At 54.3% G+C, this 16,585-nt stretch overlaps 1 protein-coding gene and 1 pseudogene across 1 annotated transcript in view; one reads left to right on the top strand and one right to left on the bottom strand.

Moving 5' to 3' along the window:
- Positions 1 to 172: 172 nt before the first annotated feature.
- Positions 173 to 7,812, top strand: LOC112115323 (annotated as a pseudogene).
- Positions 7,813 to 8,034: 222 nt separating this feature from the next.
- MAMDC4 (MAM domain containing 4) overlaps positions 8,035 to 16,585 on the bottom strand; it is a 63,546-nt gene continuing 54,995 nt past the window's right edge. Inside the window, exons 23-28 of the mRNA XM_026658477.1 lie at positions 15,148 to 15,282; positions 13,279 to 13,413; positions 12,387 to 12,514; positions 10,784 to 10,898; positions 9,722 to 9,900; positions 8,035 to 8,112 (exon numbers count right to left, since the gene is read on the bottom strand). Of these exons, the coding sequence (XP_026514262.1) occupies positions 8,047 to 8,112; positions 9,722 to 9,900; positions 10,784 to 10,898; positions 12,387 to 12,514; positions 13,279 to 13,413; positions 15,148 to 15,282 (758 nt within the window). The 3' untranslated portion in view covers positions 8,035 to 8,046. The remainder of the gene's footprint in view (positions 8,113 to 9,721; positions 9,901 to 10,783; positions 10,899 to 12,386; positions 12,515 to 13,278; positions 13,414 to 15,147; positions 15,283 to 16,585) is intronic.

Raw genomic sequence — 16,585 nt, 5'->3', positions numbered from 1 at the left:
TGTGATCATTTCTTGGGTCTGTCTGTTGGAGATGGCTCACCTCCCCAGCGCCTGTTTAGTGTGTGGGACTACACATAATGGAAAATGCATAGAGCATTGAGGACATCACTGAAGCTCTAAAGTCAGAGAGAGCACAGGAGGAGTCAGATGTTGCCAGAAGCAGTGAAGTGAGATGTTCTTCTGTATGGCCTGGGACAGCAGCCTTGAACCATCTGAAACAAGTCATGGTGTTGACTATGGCCCTAGTGCAGTGGAGGTGGGTTCAAAGAGCAAGGTCATCGCAAAGAAAGTGACTTAGACTAAACCAGGAAACTTCCAGCTAGTCAAACATAAGTACTTCTACCCAGCACCATTCTCGTTTGTACCAAGCCAGTAGTTCCCAATGGAACTGGACAAACTTCTTTTAACCAAACTGGGTGCAAATATTCTGAGCTTGCCAGGGCTCATGCTAGAGATGACAGCTCAGTGTAACTTAGTGTAATGGCCTGAGTAAGGTCAGCACTGCATCTTATGACCTCCATATCGTACTGCAAGAGAGAAACTTACTGATGATATCTGCACATTTCTCTGCTGAAATGTAACACTTCCCTTCAACCAAGTTTTCAGAATGATGGTTCTGAAGAAGCTAGACTTGCATGACATGTGCTTGTGCTTGTACTTGTACAGAGGCAGAACCAGTTGGCTAGCAGCTCTAGACTATATTCTGTGGTTCAGACTGCAGGCTTCCTATTAGCTAAGATGATGCTGTACTTCAGTGTCCACAAATACAGCTGTGGATTGTGGGAAAACAGGCTGAACAAGAATAATTCCTGTACAATAGGAAACTTGGGCTTGTGCCACCTAATCTTCAAAAGCTGTTTGTTTAGCAGTGTGAAAAACTGAGGGCTTGGAACTCCCTTTCATGTTCCTCAGTAGGACTCTGCAGTGACCCCATTCTTCATTCTCTCTGCTGCTCCCTGGAGCCCAGGGCACATGGGGAGTTTAGCTCATGCTCTGAATACGAATGCAAATGCAACCATTTCAGTTACATGGCCCCTGCACCCTGATTTCTCCTCAGCAGGCCTTTGATGGAAGGAAAAGGGGATGGTGAGATACAGTAAGTGGTTTGCCCAAGGTCATACACCAACTGTGGCAGAGCTTGGACTTGAATCCAAGGCAATGGCTGTAGCTATTGGACCATCCATCTCTAAGTTCAGTTGATGTACTATCCCCTTTTTGGGCCAGTCTTTGGACTTAAGGAGTTTCTAGTAACCTGCACTCTATCACTTCTTTTTATTTGAAGATAACTCTGACATACTGAAGGTTGTATAGTGTTTGAGATTAATAAAGGGTCAGATTAGGATTTTAGTCAGATAGCTTCTGAAATTGTAAAGAGAGAAATTGGTTTGATACATAGCTGTACTTATTGTAGAATAACAGTATCAGATTGCTACAAAACAGGGCCATTTCTACCCTGCTCCTTGGAGGGGAATTAATTCTTAGGTGCTCACAGCTGCTGTGATGCAGTTACCCATGACTAGGCTTGGCAGGATTAGATTGATCATTACATGCCACTTACACCTTACCCTCCCAAAATGACCATTTCCATCAATAATGGAAGCTGACAGAAAAATGCTGCTTGAGAACTTAGTTTAAGGATCTTTACTTTGTATATAGTGGTGCATGATGTTGACAGTTTGTTTTAATGGTTGCAAAATCTTAACTCTTTGAATTTCAACTTCTATTAAGAATCATCTCCTCTCCCCTACCCCCATTTCCCACAACTGAAAATCAAAAATGGATAAAAAATGCTTAAAATGAAATCCCTTGAAATTATAAAAACCTTGTCAAGCCAACCCCTGACCGTTACAAGCTCCAGCCTCTTCCCTGTAGCTGTGGGGTCTTATTTAATTTAAATACATAATTCCTGTTTGCGTCCGATCCGGTATGTGCCAGACACCAACCAGTCCCGGACTCGGAGCCAGCGGTCCCAGCCCTGACAGCCCCACAGAGAAGACACAAGGAGCGTGAAGGACTTTTAAGCTCATTCCTGCTGTTGAGCAGGAGATGCTAATGGGAGACAAAGCTCAAATCGATGTTCAATCCATTGAGTGCTGTGGGGGGAAAACGTCTATATTGGAATCAATGACTGCTTTGTCTTTCACTTCCTAGTGGAAGAGAGGAGATCATCAGCTGGAAAAGTAACTTTTGCTGCCACCAAACAACTGCATAAATATTTGGGCTTCAAGAAAGCGGTCAGTGAGTTGAAAGCAGCTTCAGCACTCAACCGCTACTGGTGCTTTGTGACAACCCAATAACATTAGTTAACATGTCAAGTATCAGGGGGTCATTGAACAAAAAAACTTCAGAAACAGACTTCAAAGAGAAACAGCAGAACTAAAATTCATTTGCAAATTCAACACCATTAATCTGGGCTTGAATAGGGACTGGGAGTGGCTGGCTCATTACAGAAGCAGCTTTTCCTCTCCTGGAATTGACACCTCCTCATCTATTATTGGGAGTGGACTACATCCACCCTGATTGAATTGGCCCTGTCAACACTGGTTCTCCACTTGCGAAGTAACTCCCTGCTCTCCATGTGTCAGTATATAATGCCTGCATCTGTAACTTTCACTCTATGCATCCAAAGATGTGAGGTTTTTACTCATGAAAGCTTATGCCCAAATAAATCTGTTAGTCTTTAAGGTGCCACCAGACTCCTTGTTGTTTTTATTAGTTAACATGATGAACCTGGAACCTATCCCCACTGGAGCTAGAATCAAGGGAGCTGTGACATTCACATTAAATGAAAACCCTATGAGTGGGGACCCTTTTTGTGTAGAAGTTTGCATTATCTTAGTGAAACGGCAGCCCATCCAGATGTTCATGGTGTATGAGGATAGAGTCCAGATAGTGAAGGAAGTGGTTATTCCGGAGTAACCCTGTGCGGTAGATGGTCATTACTTATGCCTTGCATTCACTACACAATATATCATATTGAATTAGAATATTGGCACCTCGCAGTGATGAGAAATGGCCAGTTATGAAAAGGCAAACAGAAGTTTCTGCTGGCTGGACCTGGAGGGTTAGGTATGTTTGCAAATGTGGATGTGTAGCAGGGTGCTGGTGCAAAAGCACCTAATTACCCCTGCTCAGCCAGCTCCAATCAAGAGAAATAAATTGGGGCTGGTGAAACAGACCTGATGCCTGGCCTGCAGATTGGCTCCACCTGTGGGCCTGACAAGCCAGCAGTTATAAGAGCTGGGAGCCAGCAGAAAAGCCAGCCAGGGAAAAGGTCAGTCTCCGAGCTGCGGGCTGACTGCAGGAAAAGAGGGAACTAACCTCGCACGCCTTGTATATAGCTCAACACTGGTGGTGGGAGAACTGTGTGTGTAAATAAAGCCACGGGTGCTGCATAACTGGAGGCCTCTCTGCACTTTATTGGGACAGCCAGCGGGCCCAGGAAGGGGGGCAGGGCAGTGGACTCGTCACAGGATGGCATTTCCCAGAGTGCTCCGGTGCACTGGTCGGAGCATGTGATTGGAACAGCCCTGTGTTTTCCTTACGGAGTTGCTCTAGATGAAGAGTTTATTACAGTGCATACCATGCTGGGTCAACAAGGAAAACAGACCCTACCTTTTAAGGAAGGCCACATCCTACAAGACGTTGAAGGTAAGGTAATTGTAGCTACCAATAAAGGTGTGTACAACTTGGTGCCATTACCTTTGGAAAGGCAGATTCAAGAACTTCTAACCAGTCACAGAGTGAAAGAAGCCCTAATCTTAGTAAAGGGAGCCCGAAGGAAAACATAAAAAAGCAGCCAGTTGTGAACCGAGTGAGCGGCGAACAGAGGACAGGTAAACAGAGGGAGTTCGCTTGGGGGGAGTTCCCACAGAGTTTTTTTGTTGGGTGTTTTTGCTTTTCAGGCTTCTGTGAGCAGTAAATACAACACTGAAGAGTCTCTTAGAAGGAAGACATTATGGGATAGTGAGCGATCAGCTGTTGTGACCTGCACAGGATGTGCCATGTTTGTCTTTCTCCCAGAGGATAGAAGCGACTTCACCTGTACGAAGTGCAAGCTGGTCTCCATATTGGAAGAGAAGGTTAAAGGACTAGAGACCCAAGTATCAACCCTGTGTTGCATCAGAGAAAATGAAGATTTTTCTGGATAGAAGACAGCGCTTGGTACAGCATGCTGAAGAATCAGAGGATGCAGTGCAGAACAGGGAAGAAAATTGGCAGCATGTGACCTCCAGAAGAAGAAAGAGAATCCATGTACCCCTAATGCAGATAGAGGTGCAAAACCGTTTTCAGGCTCTCTGCACAGATACTGCTGCGGAGAAGGATTTGGAAGAGCCCTCTGAGGGAAGGTATCAGAAGGAGACCCTGTTGGCCGGAAAGCATGGGATGCATTGTCGTAGGGATGGGGGTTCCACGACCACCACTCCCAAGAGGAGGAGACGGGTGGTGGTGGTCTGGGACTCCCTCCTAAAGGGAACGGAGTCATCCATCTACAGACCAGACTGGAAACTCGAGACGTGTGCTGCTTGCCTGGAGCTAGAATTCAGGATGTGATGGAGTGTCTGCCAAGACTGATCAAGCCCTCGGACCACTACCCATTCCTACTTCTTCACATGGGCACCAATGATACAGTCAAGAATGACCTTGAGTGGGTCACTGCAGACTATGTGGCTCTGGGAAGAAGGATAAAGGAGTTTGAGGCGCAAGTCCTGTTCTCGTCCATCCTCCCTATTGAAGGAAAAGGCCCAGGTAGGGACCACTGAAATGTGGAGGTAAATGTGTGGTTGCGCAGGTAGTGTTGGAGAGAGGGCTTTGCATTCTTCGACCATGGGATGTTGTTCCAGGAAGGAGAAGTGCTAGGAAGAGATGGGATCCACCTAACGAAGAGAGGGAAGAGCATCTTCACAGGCAGGCTTGCTAACCTAGTGAGGAGGGCTTTAAACTAGGTTCGCCGGGGCATGGTGATCTAAGCCCAGAGGTAAGTGAAGAAGTGGGATACTGGGAGGAAAAACAAGGAGGAGGGTACAACAGGGGAGGCCTCCTGACTCACACTGAGAAAGTAGGGCAATCGGCGAGTTATCTTAGGTGCCTGTACATGAACGCAAGAAGCCTGGGAAAGAAGCAGGGAGAACTGGAAGTCCTGGCACAGTCAAGGAACTATGATGTGATTGGAATAGCAGAGACTTGGTGGGGTAACTCACATGACTGGAGCACTGTCATGGATGGGTATAAACTGTTCAGGAAGGACAACGGGAGAGAAAAGGTGGATGAGTTGCACTGTATGATTGCTCAGAGCTCCAATATGAAACTGGAGAAAAGCTTGTTGAGAGTCTTTGGGTTAAGTTTAGAGGCGAGAGCAACAAGGGTGATATTGTGGTGGACATCTGCTATAGACCACCAAACCAGGAGGATGCAGTAGACGAGGCTTGCTTCTGAAAACTTGTTAGTTGTCCGATTACAGGCCCTGGCTCTCATGAGGGACTTCAATCACCCTGATATCAGCAGTGCACAGACAATCCAGGAAGTTTTTGGAGAGTGTTGGGGACAACTTCCTGGTGTAAGTGCTGGAGGAACCAACTAGGGGCCGTGCTCCTCTTGACCTGCTGCTCACAAATGGGGAAGAATTGGTAGGGGAAGTAGAAGTGGGTGGCAACCTGGGCAGCAGTGACCATGAGATGGTTGAGTTCAGGATCCTGACAAAAGGAAGAAAGGAGAGGAGCAGAATAGGGACCCTGGACTTCAGAAAAGCAGATTTTGACTCCCTCAGGGAACTGATGGGCAGGATCCCCCTGGGAGGCTAATATCGGGGGGAAAGGAGTCCGAGAGCTGGCTGTATTTTAAAGAAGCCTTATTGAGGGCGCAGGAACAAACCATCCCGATGTGCAGAAAGAATAGCAAATATGGCAGGCGACCAGCTTGGCTTAACAGAGAAATCTTCAGTGAGCTTAAACACAAAAAGGAAGCTTACAAGAAGTGGAAACTTGGACAGATGACTAGGGAGGAGTATAAAAATATTGCTCGAGCATGCAGCACAATTGGAGTTGCAGCTAGCAAGGGATATGAAGGGTAACAAGAAGGGTTTCTACAGGTATGTTAGCAACAAGAAGGTGGTCAGGGAAAGTGTGGGCCCCTTACTGAATGGGGGAGGCAACCTAGTGACAGATGATGTGGAAAAAGCTGAAGTACTCAATGCTTTTTTTGCCTCGGTCTTCACAGACAGGGTCAGCTCCCACACTGCTGCACTGGACAGCACAGTATGGGGAGGAGGTGAGCAGCCCTCAGTGGTGAAAGAACAGGTTAAGGACTATTTAGAAAAGCTGGGCAATGAAAATAATTAGAAGGCTGGGGCACATGACTTATGAGGAGAGGCTGAGGGAACTGGGCTTATTTAGTCTGCAGAAGAGAAGAGTGAGGGGGGATTTGATAGCAGCCTTCAACTACCTGAAGGGGGTTCCAAAGGGGATGGAGCTAGGCTGTTCTCAGTGGTGGCAGATGACCGAACAAGGAGTAATGGTCTCAAGTTGCAGTGGGGGAGGTCTAGTTTGGATATTAGGAAAAACTATTTCACTAGGAGGGTGGTGAAGCACTGGAATGGGTTACCTAGGGAGGTGGTAGAATCTCCATCCTTACAGGTTTTTAAGGCCTGACTTGACAAAGCCCTGGCTGGGATGATTTAGTTGGTGTTGGTCCTGCTTTGAGCAGGGGGTTGGACTAGATGACTCATGAGATCTCTTCCAACCCTGATATTCTATGAATATTCCAAAAGAGAAATTTCAGGTAATGTACAAACGAATCTTGCAGCAAGCAGGTTTTATACACTTTGCACAGCTCCAGTTCCTAGAAGCAAAAGAACTCTTCAGAAGCGACCAACTTGATGTCCGGGAGCTGATCGCGCTCTACCCCTTCCTTTTGCCTACTTCCTCTTCATGCATACAGTCTCATCCACTTCTTTACAAGTATGCTGATTTAAACCAGCTGGCCTACGGGGATCAGGAGAAGATGTACAAACGATTCCTCATGAGTTATTTGAATGAAGGCCGCAGCACTGAAGTTGCAAATGGCTACAAGGAAGACATTGCTACAGCTTTGCTCAAGTTATATGCAGAGGCTAATCATGACAGCCTTCTGGATCTACTGGTCTTGGAGAATTTCGGTCTTCTGGCAGAAGTGCAGCTTCTCCAGCCAAGTGCTGGAGAAACACAAAGGATTTTGCACTTGGCCTCCTGTATCACTACACTGGTCAGGAGGCTGCAGCACTTCAGTTATGGGTTAAAATAGTTAATGGAGACATTCAAGATTCTACACATTCAGACCTCTAGGAGTATAAAATAGACTTCCTTACCTTCTGCTTAGACTAAGCACTAGTGTGGAAGTATGGTGAATGGGTTTTACAGAAAAGTGAAGCGGTTGGAGTACAAATTTTATGAAAAAGCCTTTGGAAGAACAAGGAAATAGCTTTAAACCAGATGATGTCATGAAATGCCTTAACCAATACCCCAAGTCATTTGTTAAATATCTGGAGTATACTTAGGCTTGGATAGAAAAATAGAGAACAAAAAGTACCATACCCCTTAGCTGTGTTGTAGCTGGCGGCAGTGCTGCAATTAAAATCTGTGACAATAGACAATTGTGCGGAACAGACTGAAACACAGACTAAGTTACACAGTCTTCTTCAGAAATCTTACTTTTATAGAATTCATTTTATTTTAGATAAAATCAAGGGGACAGATTTTCATATGGAAAGGGCAATACTATATGGGAAACTGCAAGAATATGACAGTACTGATGGACTCTCTTGAATGTGCTCCAGGAAATTCAGTTACACTGGATCTGTTCATACTCTTAAGTTCAAAAAGGGGCTTGTATTCCTCCCTCCAGCTGACTTTGTTTGTCTTAACCAGAGCTTCTGTTTTAGTCAATAGGCAAAACAGTTTCAAGGATAGCCTTGGAAATGAAAGTTGAGCCCAATGTTGCTGGAGGAGCATGAGGCCTTGCAGAACCCACGTTTCATTCTGTATGTGCAGCTACAGTACAAGCAGGTGCCTATTATGGGAGGCTCACATCTGGTTCTGCTTCCCCATCCGCAGGTAGTGGAGTTATAGTGACCCTGTCCTGGAATTAAAGGTGAGCAGGAATTGGTTGTAATTAGCGTAGGCCCAATCTAATGAAGTGTATGGCTGTTCCCTGACAGCCAGCTCTGGGAGGGGCGGAAAATGTAATAGCCATGGGGTGAAGAACATCAAGCAGCACTGATGGTTGCGGTGTCCACTACCACCGCCTACTCTATTCTAAAGAGGAGGGTTTGCTGGCCACATAGCAGCTGTGAACTCCTCAGTCAGCGAGGGGTCTTGTGCAACCTTCCAGCATCGTCGTTGGCTGCTGTATGACTGCATAGGGCCAAAGCTGATAAACTACCCAACTTTACTCCTGGGGGAATTCTGCACCATTGCACATGCACAGAATTTAGGTCCCCTGCAGATTACTTAGCTTCCCTGCAGAAAAATGACTTTCTGCTGCGGAAGCAAAGAGAAGCTATAAGAGCGGTTAGGCAGCCCTTCCCAGCAGTATGTTTTGGGTGCCTAGGGCAGCCAGTAGAGAGGTAAATCACTGAGGCAGGGGCTGGGCCTGGAGAGGACCTGGCTGGTGGCTTCTACCCTGCACCGGGCTCAGGTGCTAGTCCCGGCTGGGGAGGACGGGACTTCCACTTCCCCTGTGTGGCATCTGGGGCTGTGTCAGACCCACCCCCAGATTTCTCCCTCAGCTGCAGGAAGCTCTGAAAACTCTCTCTCCTCTTTCCCCCCCCCCCCCCCCCCGCCCCCAATGCTTCCTGCATCCATCGCTCCTCAGCTGGAGGAGGAGGGATCACTGTACAGGGAGCTGCTCCCCCATCCACCCAACCCCTGTGCATCGACCCCCTCATCCCTAGACCCTTCCGCCAAGCTGCACCCAGAACCACCCCTAACGCGCAACGTGCCCCACTCCCCTTGCACCTGGACCACCCTGACAAGCCACCTGCACCCGGATCCCCACCCTACTGAGTCCCAACTAGCTGCACAAAGATTACCCCTCCAACTGAGGCCCCCACACCCAGACCCCCCTGCTGAGCTCTATGCCCCCCCATGTCCAGACCTCCCCTACTGAGCCCCAACCACCTTCACCTGGACCCCCCCTGCAGAGTCCCATTACCATTACACCCAGAACCCCCCCAACAAGCCCCTGTGATCCAGATCCCCTGAACCCAGATTGCCCCACACTGAACTGCCCACACTTGGATCCTGCCTTGCTGAGCCTGCCTGCCCACATCTGGGGCACCTGGCAGGGATGGGCAGGGCCAGTCCTTGTGCTGGGGCAGGGTTGGGTGCAGCCTCACCACTGAGTCTGTGCCTGGGGGGGTGGGGTGTGGGGGGCTGCACAGTGAACTCACAGCACGAGCAGTTTCTAGTCCTGCAGGGATGAAAAAGGCCAAAGAAATGGCGGGTGTAAGATTACCTGCAGATGTAATGCTATGTGAGCTGGCATTGTTGAGGGTGGGGGGAGGGACTTAGACTGGCAGTGGTCATTCATTCATATTCTCTCTCTCCCCAGTCACCCTCTTAGTCAGTCATTTTTGACTCTGATGCTCAAACTTCAAAGGCAGCAGCTGGATAAATAAGCAAAGCCCCTAGTGGCCCTTCACTTAACCCCACCCCCCAAGCCCAGGCCGTGAGCTGCAGTTCCTTACATCTCTAAAAGCGATGTTGTCAAAGCCTTGGCTGGTGGCTCTCTCCTCCGGCATCCTGCCCGCTGACACCCTCCTCTTCAGCCAATAGCATGTGCTCAAAGCTAGCAGGAGCAGGAATACAGTGGCCAGGAGAATGCCAATCACCATTGCTGCCACAGAGCCTTGGGCAGGGTTCCCATCTGCAAGCGAAGCAAGTGCTGAGCACAGTGGCGGATGACGGCTGGCCTGGGACCCTGCACCATCGCCACCAGGGATGTGAGCTAGGCCCCAGCACCTGGCTTCAGGGGATCAATCTGTAACATGTGGTCCATGCTACTCCTCTCCCAGCACACGAGTAACATGCCCATTCCCCAGCACTGCCTGGCCCAGCGAGCTCTCCTGAGAGCACAAGGGGAGAGGAGTGGCCTAAGGCGGCAGTAACGATCACTGCATGCGTTAACCCTTCAGTGTCCTCACTCACAGGCCTTCTCCTCCTAAGGGTCCCTCATTGGCGATCAGGGACTAGCTCCAGCCCGGGACCCTCCTCCTCTCCCTCCTGAGCAGGCAGCATTTCCTGTTCTCCCCTGGCTGCTGGCCTTGCTTTCCTAGCTCACCCACAAGACCAGCACCAGTGTGCGTCTCCCCCTCCCTGACTGCCCAGGGAGCCCCATTGGCAGAGCAGGCCCAGAAGAGCATTCAGCCTCTCCTCCGCCAGCACTGTCTCCCTCCACATGGCCTTCCCCAGAGCTGTCAGGAAGGGGGCAAGCTGCAGCAGGAGAGAGCAGCCCAGCCCTGCGGGCCAGGGCGAGAGCTCCAGGCGGGCCAGTGTACAAGCAGAAGGGGAAAGGGATATTCTTGTGCTGAAGACAAAGGGGCAGCGGGTCAGGACTCCTGGGTCCTATGCCCAACTCCGCCTCTAATTCCCTGTACAGTCGGTGACTCGTTTCTCTGCCACAACCCCCTGCCCCACCCTGCCCTGCGCCATGGGTCTCACAGATGGGTGGGGAATAGGGGTGCTCCGCAGTAGTGCCTTGCTGAAGGCACAGCTACTCTGACCTCTGGCTCGGTTGGACTTCACCTCACCTTCCATTTGGCCCAAACCGTCGCCATCACAGCCCTCTCCAGCATGGTACGTGATATCATCCAGGGCGACGGTCCCCCCGGCAGGCCACACGCCATTGGTCACTTCAAAGACAATCTGCAGGGAGAGCGGGAATCCAGCCTGAGCCCCAGCACAGCACCCAGGGAAGGGGGATGGGAGAACAGGCGTCCCAGCTCTGGCAACGAGCCAGAATGATGCCTCCAGGGAGGCACTAGCCTCACTGCTCAGCCCCCAGCACTGGAGGGCACTCCAGAGGAAGGGATGCTGGGGCAGCACCCATCCAGGAGAGGAGCAGGGGCCTGACTGCAGGGTGGAGACAGCCCACTGCCCCCTAAGCCAATGGCACCTTGTGACGGGGGGCTAAAGACAAAGGGCCTTGGCAAGGAGCTGAACCCAACCTGCTCAGGGTGGGGGGGGCAGGTTGGTTCCATTGGGTTATTTCCACTGGGGCATCTGAGCTGGTGCTGCCAACCAGCGGCATGGGCAGCATCCAACAGCCCCAGGGCCCCTGCTTCACAAACGCACAGACACCTAAAAACAGTGTGGTTTGAGTGTAGTGCATGAAAAATCTTAGCTCAGTTAATAAAAGCCTGTGCATATGATCTCCACGTTGAGGGAGGGGTGGCCTGGATAATAAACTTACACTGGTCAGGCTTTTGACCAGGGCAGGACGGGACAGTTCTGAGGTCCCAGGCTGAGGAGCTGGAGGGGACTGTCTGGAGCCTCTCTATAGTTAGTTCATGAGTGGCTAAGAGAAACCTTCATGTAACTGCAGCTGGATGTGTCCCTGTTTGTGTATGGCTGTGTGAGTGCAAGTCCTGGAGAGGATTGCAGCTTGTCACAGCCTCACAGTGGGAGAGGGGGCCCAGAGGGCTCAGCGGTTCCCCAGTTCCAGGTTGCACCCCAGGGAAGTCTGTCCAGCGGCGGCTCCAGGCACCAGCGCTCCAAGCGCGTGCCTGGGGCGGCAAGCCGCGGGGGGTGCCCTGCCGGTCCCTGCGAGGGCGGCAGTCAGGCAGCCTTCGGCGGCCTGCCTGCGGGAGGTCCGCCAGTCCTGCGGACTCAGCGGCGGGTACGCCAAATCCGCGGGACCGGGGACCTCCGCAGGCAGGCCGCTGAAGGCAGCCTGCCTGCCGTGCTTGGGGCGGCAAAAAAGCTAGAGCCGCCCCCGAGTCTGTCACAATGCGGTAATTGCTCTTACTTCCCACCGTGGATTGGCTGGGCCTGGGCTCAGAGGGCACTACCCCCATTTCAAAGGGGAAAGGTCGGTGGTGGGGTGCCTGCTCACAGGCTAGGGACACCCTGCGCCTGCCCCGCTCAGCTCGCCCCAGTGCCAGCTGCCTGCTCGCAGAACAGGGATGCCCTGCATCTGCCCCACTTAGCGCCCACTTGCAGGCCAGGGATGCCCCCAGCACTCAACCTGCCTGACTCTCCCATGGTGAGCCAGCAGGTGGGCTCCTCCATCACTAGCACTCCACCTTCCTGCTGGCTGCGTCTCTGCTACCCCCAGCTGTCAGCGTGGGAGATCTGCTGGCAGGGCCATGCCACCGCTCTCCAGACAGCTCTGGGCATGCCCCCCACCATTACCTGAAACTCCACAGTGTTCTGCACTGAGATGGTCCTGTTCCACCAGCCTCGGCCCTGGGGCCCTCGGGCGCTCCAGACTGTTAGTTCCCCTGCCAGGCTGTACAGCTTCACCCTCAGCTCGCCGCTGTCTGGTCCAGAGATGGAAGCGGGGGCCAAGGTCAATGCAGACACCCAGGGACAGCAGCCCAGAGCTCAGCCTTTGCCTGGGCTAACCCCACCACGCACAGGGCCCAGAGCAGTTCAGACATTGGGGGGTAAACCTGAGCACCCCCCCCAGAACCAGAGAGGGAAACTGAGGCATAGGGAGAGCAGTAACTTGCCAGGGTTACACAGCCAGTCAGTGTCGGGGCTGGGACTAGAACCCAGGAGTCCTGGCTTCCAGCTCCAACCCCTACACCTGACTTCTTGTGCAGCATCATCCCCCCCCCCCCCCGCTGCCATTCCCAGCGGCATCAGCTCGGCTGGCTGGAGCCCCTGGGCCAGGGCAGCAGGCAGGGACGAGTCCCGCTGCCCAGGCAGACCAGCTTAGGCTGACAACCTTGCCCACAAGCACCTGTGCAGCTGCTCTTACCAGCGGGGTGGGGCCTCCCCATAACTAGTGCCCCAGGGCTCCTAGAACAGCCCGGCCAGCCCTCAGCTTGGCTGACAAGTTGCTCTTGGCTTCATCAGCTCGTTGAGAGAATTCCCTCTTGCCCAGGATTTAGCCCCAGGTTGGGAGCTTCCCAACTCCCTGCTCTGCTTCTCCCCAGCTGGAGTAGCACGACTGCGGATCCCCTGCCCACAGCTGGCCCCAGCCCTTTGCCTCTCACGCGCCAGCCCTGGCCCTTTGTCCACCCCCCATGCCAGCCCTGGGGGCGAAGGCCCCAGGCTCGTGGCAGTAGGCGTCACTCACAGAAGTGCTCTGGGAAGTCCATGTGGTACCAGAACCGAAGGCAGGCGCCCGTGGTGGCTGGCAGGTGCTCGCTCAGCAGCCAGGCGGCATTCCCCCCGGGACCCAGCACGCTGGCGTCAAAGGAAACGTAGTGACCTGTGGGGGAGATGTAGCAGGAGTGCAGGTGCCAGCCTCCTTTGGCAGGCCAGGTCGGATGTGCCCACCCCTCATCTCCCTGTGTCCTGCCCACCGTGGCCCAGGGCTCCTCATCTGACCCTGCCCAAGCCCCTCGGGTTGACTCCTAGGCAGCGCTCTGCTTCACCGGCCTGTTGAGGGGACTCCTAGGACACTCCCTTCCCCAGTGGGCAGCCACAGGACCCCTCACCCCCAAGGGGTCCACAGGCAGGGCCAGGCAGAGGCACGTTGGTGCAGAAGGGCAGGGATGTGCCCTGCTGCTTCCTGAGCCAGGCTGGTGCTGGGCAGAAAGAGGGTGTCAGAGTCCAGGGCTGCCCACACAGCATGCGAAGGGAACTGGCCAGCTGGGAGCCTGGCCAGACCCAGACAGGTGGAACTGCCCAGGTACCCATGGGCGGGAGGTGTTGCACTCCATGTTCCCTGCAGTGGGCCCCAGTTCCCCCCAGCTAGAAACCTGAAGTCAGACTCCACAGAAGGGCTCGGTGCCCTCCCCCCGCACCTCGGCCAGAGCGCCATGGGCTCAGTGCCTCCCCCCCCCAGCCCGGGTCAGAGTGCCATGGGCTCAGTGCCCCCGCCCCCAGCCCAGCCCAGGTCAGAGCGCCATGGGCTTGGTGCTCCCTCCCCTTAGCCTCTCTGGCCCTCTGAGTCCCAGAAGCGTCTCTCTGCTCCCCCCAACTCATGGGGCTCAGTTACCCCACCATTTCCCCACTCGCCTGTGACCCTGATGGGCTCCCTGGGTCAGGGCTGGTGGCTGGGCACTGCCCAAAAACCGAGCTCTGAGCTGGGGCTGTTGCAGGGTCAGTGGTGGTCGTTGGGGTGACTCATTGCCAGAGCCGGCTCCAGGCACCAGCGCAGCAAGCAGGTGCTTGGGGCAGCCAATGGGAAGGGGCGCCACATCCGGGTCTTCGGCAGCAATTCGGTGGCGGGTCCCTCAGTCCCTCTCGGAGGGAAGGCCTGGCCGCCGAATTGGCGCCGAGGAATGAAGCGGCGCGGGAGAGCTTTATCTTTTTTCTTTCTTTCTTCTTCTTCTTCGCTGCTTGGGGCGGCAAGAAAGCTGGAGCCGGCCCTGCTCATTGCACCATCACTCCCAGCAACGCCAGCCACCGCATGCCACTGCCAGCCGCAGAGAAAGGGGGGCTGCCCGCAACCAGTGAGACAGTCGGGCCACCGCAGCGCCAGCCCCGCAGCGTGGCCCCCAGCCAAGATCCAGGCTCCTGGGTGTGCTGAGAGCCGCTGAGTGCTGTGCTGAGCTGCAAGTCACACTGGGCAGAGCTCAGCCAGCCCCAGACCAATTCCTGAGTCAATCAGCATCTCTTCCACCCAGCCCCAGAGACGAGGCTTGAGTCCCCAGTTCGGTGGAGCCGGGCCAGGACGGAGGAGTGGATCTGCCTCCCTCACGCGCAGCACCCCAGCCCCTCCAGAGGCTCTGGCCCGGCGCTCCTGGCCATGCTGGGCACTGTCCTGAAGTGAGGAGCCTCCCTGCCCAAACCCTGAGTCTCCCAGCCCCTTTCTCTGCTGCCCACCCCCTCCCAGGAAGGCTGCATGGTGAGGGCTACCTGCTCAGCTCCCCAGCCCTGCCCATCAGTGTGTGGGTCCCTTCGACCCCCCGCCCAAGGCCAGTCAGGACCCTCCCCCCAGGATGCCTCCACCCAGCAGCCCCATCTCTGCTCCTACCTGGCCAAGAGTGCCTCTCACCTGCTGTCGTGCCCAGTGTGTGGTCCACCTCGGGGCCCGGGCTGGCCCCGCTCCTCCAGCCCCAGGCGTAGCTGCCCAGGGTACGGTCTGAGGGGCTGGTCCAGCCACAAGTGTCTGACTCAAAGTCACAGGAACCTGCCAGCAAGAGACCCCCTGCCCCATTACAGGAGCATGGCTCATGGTGCCACCGGGGCATCCTCTGGGCCCACCCTGCACTCAGTGGGAGGAGGGATCAGGCCCTTGGCAAGACCTCTCTGGGGCAGCCCCATCCCTACGAGCCTGGGCTGCTAGACAGGAAAACAGCGGCAGGCCTCTAACCAAAGGGACAGTCATCACCTTGCCCCCAGTGTAAATCTGTGCTGGGAACACTGGAACTGCCAGGCTGGGAAGGCCCATCAGCCCCTCCAGCCTGGGCCTGTCTCTAGCAGTGGCCAGCATCAGATGCTGGAGGGAGAGGGGGGTTTATAACCCCTCAGTGTACAGCTACATCTGTATGTGGTACTGCATGAGCTCCCCTGCCTCCAGCCAGCACCTCGGAGCCCTCCAGCCTCCAGCCCTGGCCCAGTGGTAGTAGCTGATGTGACTGTCCCGAGATGTGGGAGAAGCCGAATGAAGCTGCTGTCTGAAGCGCTGCGTTTTGCGAGGTGGGACAGCTGAGCCACAGGGCCTGGGGCGGCTCCCTCAGGCTGGCACAATGGCAGCTCTGGCCTGTGGCACAGGGGCCGGGCAATGCCAGGCACGGAGCGACGTGGGGCTGGGACGAGAACCTGCAATGCCAGTCACCAAATGCTGGTCACTGTCCACTTCCGCTGGCCTGGGGCAGAGTCAGGGGCGGCGAATTATATGGACCCGTGGTGCCCGGGCTCCAGCAAATTCAGAACCCGGGGTCCTGGCTCCACCAATGTTCGGGGCAGGGTCTCTCCCCCGGCCCCGCCTGCCGCCCCGCGCGCCTCCCTTGGAGCGTCCCTGCCTGCGCCCTGGGCAGCAGGTGGTTGCCCTGCTGCTCCGCACTGCGCTCCCTCGCCGGCCACTGCCGGCTACAAAAGGGAGCGGCACCGGCGGCTGGCTGAGCTGCGGAGGGAGCAGTGACGGTGCCGGGTGAGTGTGCTGCTGGGGAGGGGAAGAGGGGGCTCCTCCCCCAGAGCTCGCTGCTGCCTGCGGGGAGAGGGCTGGGGGGACTGTGGAGTCCTCCTCTCTGGTCCCAGCCCCGGGGCAGCCTGACTGCACCCCAAACTTCTCCTCCCCAGCCCCGCCCCACCCCCCCCCCAGATCCCCCCGCCCCAGCCAGCACCCTCATCCCCCCACACCCCAACCCTCTGCTCCACCCCAGAGCCCTCATTCCCCCCCCCCCACACACACTGTGCAATATAGGGAAACTGTTAAGCGCTTATTGTTTCCAGTCCATTTTTACATTATTTTAAAACATATATATAAGCTT

The sequence above is a fragment of the Terrapene carolina genome, unplaced genomic scaffold (assembly GCF_002925995.2).
Source record: "Terrapene carolina triunguis isolate 2854851 unplaced genomic scaffold, T_m_triunguis-2.0 Scaffold449, whole genome shotgun sequence".
Taxonomy (NCBI): Eukaryota; Metazoa; Chordata; order Testudines; family Emydidae; genus Terrapene; species Terrapene triunguis.
Note: the sequence above shows the minus strand (reverse complement) of the source record. Positions and strands in the feature narration are given on the sequence as shown.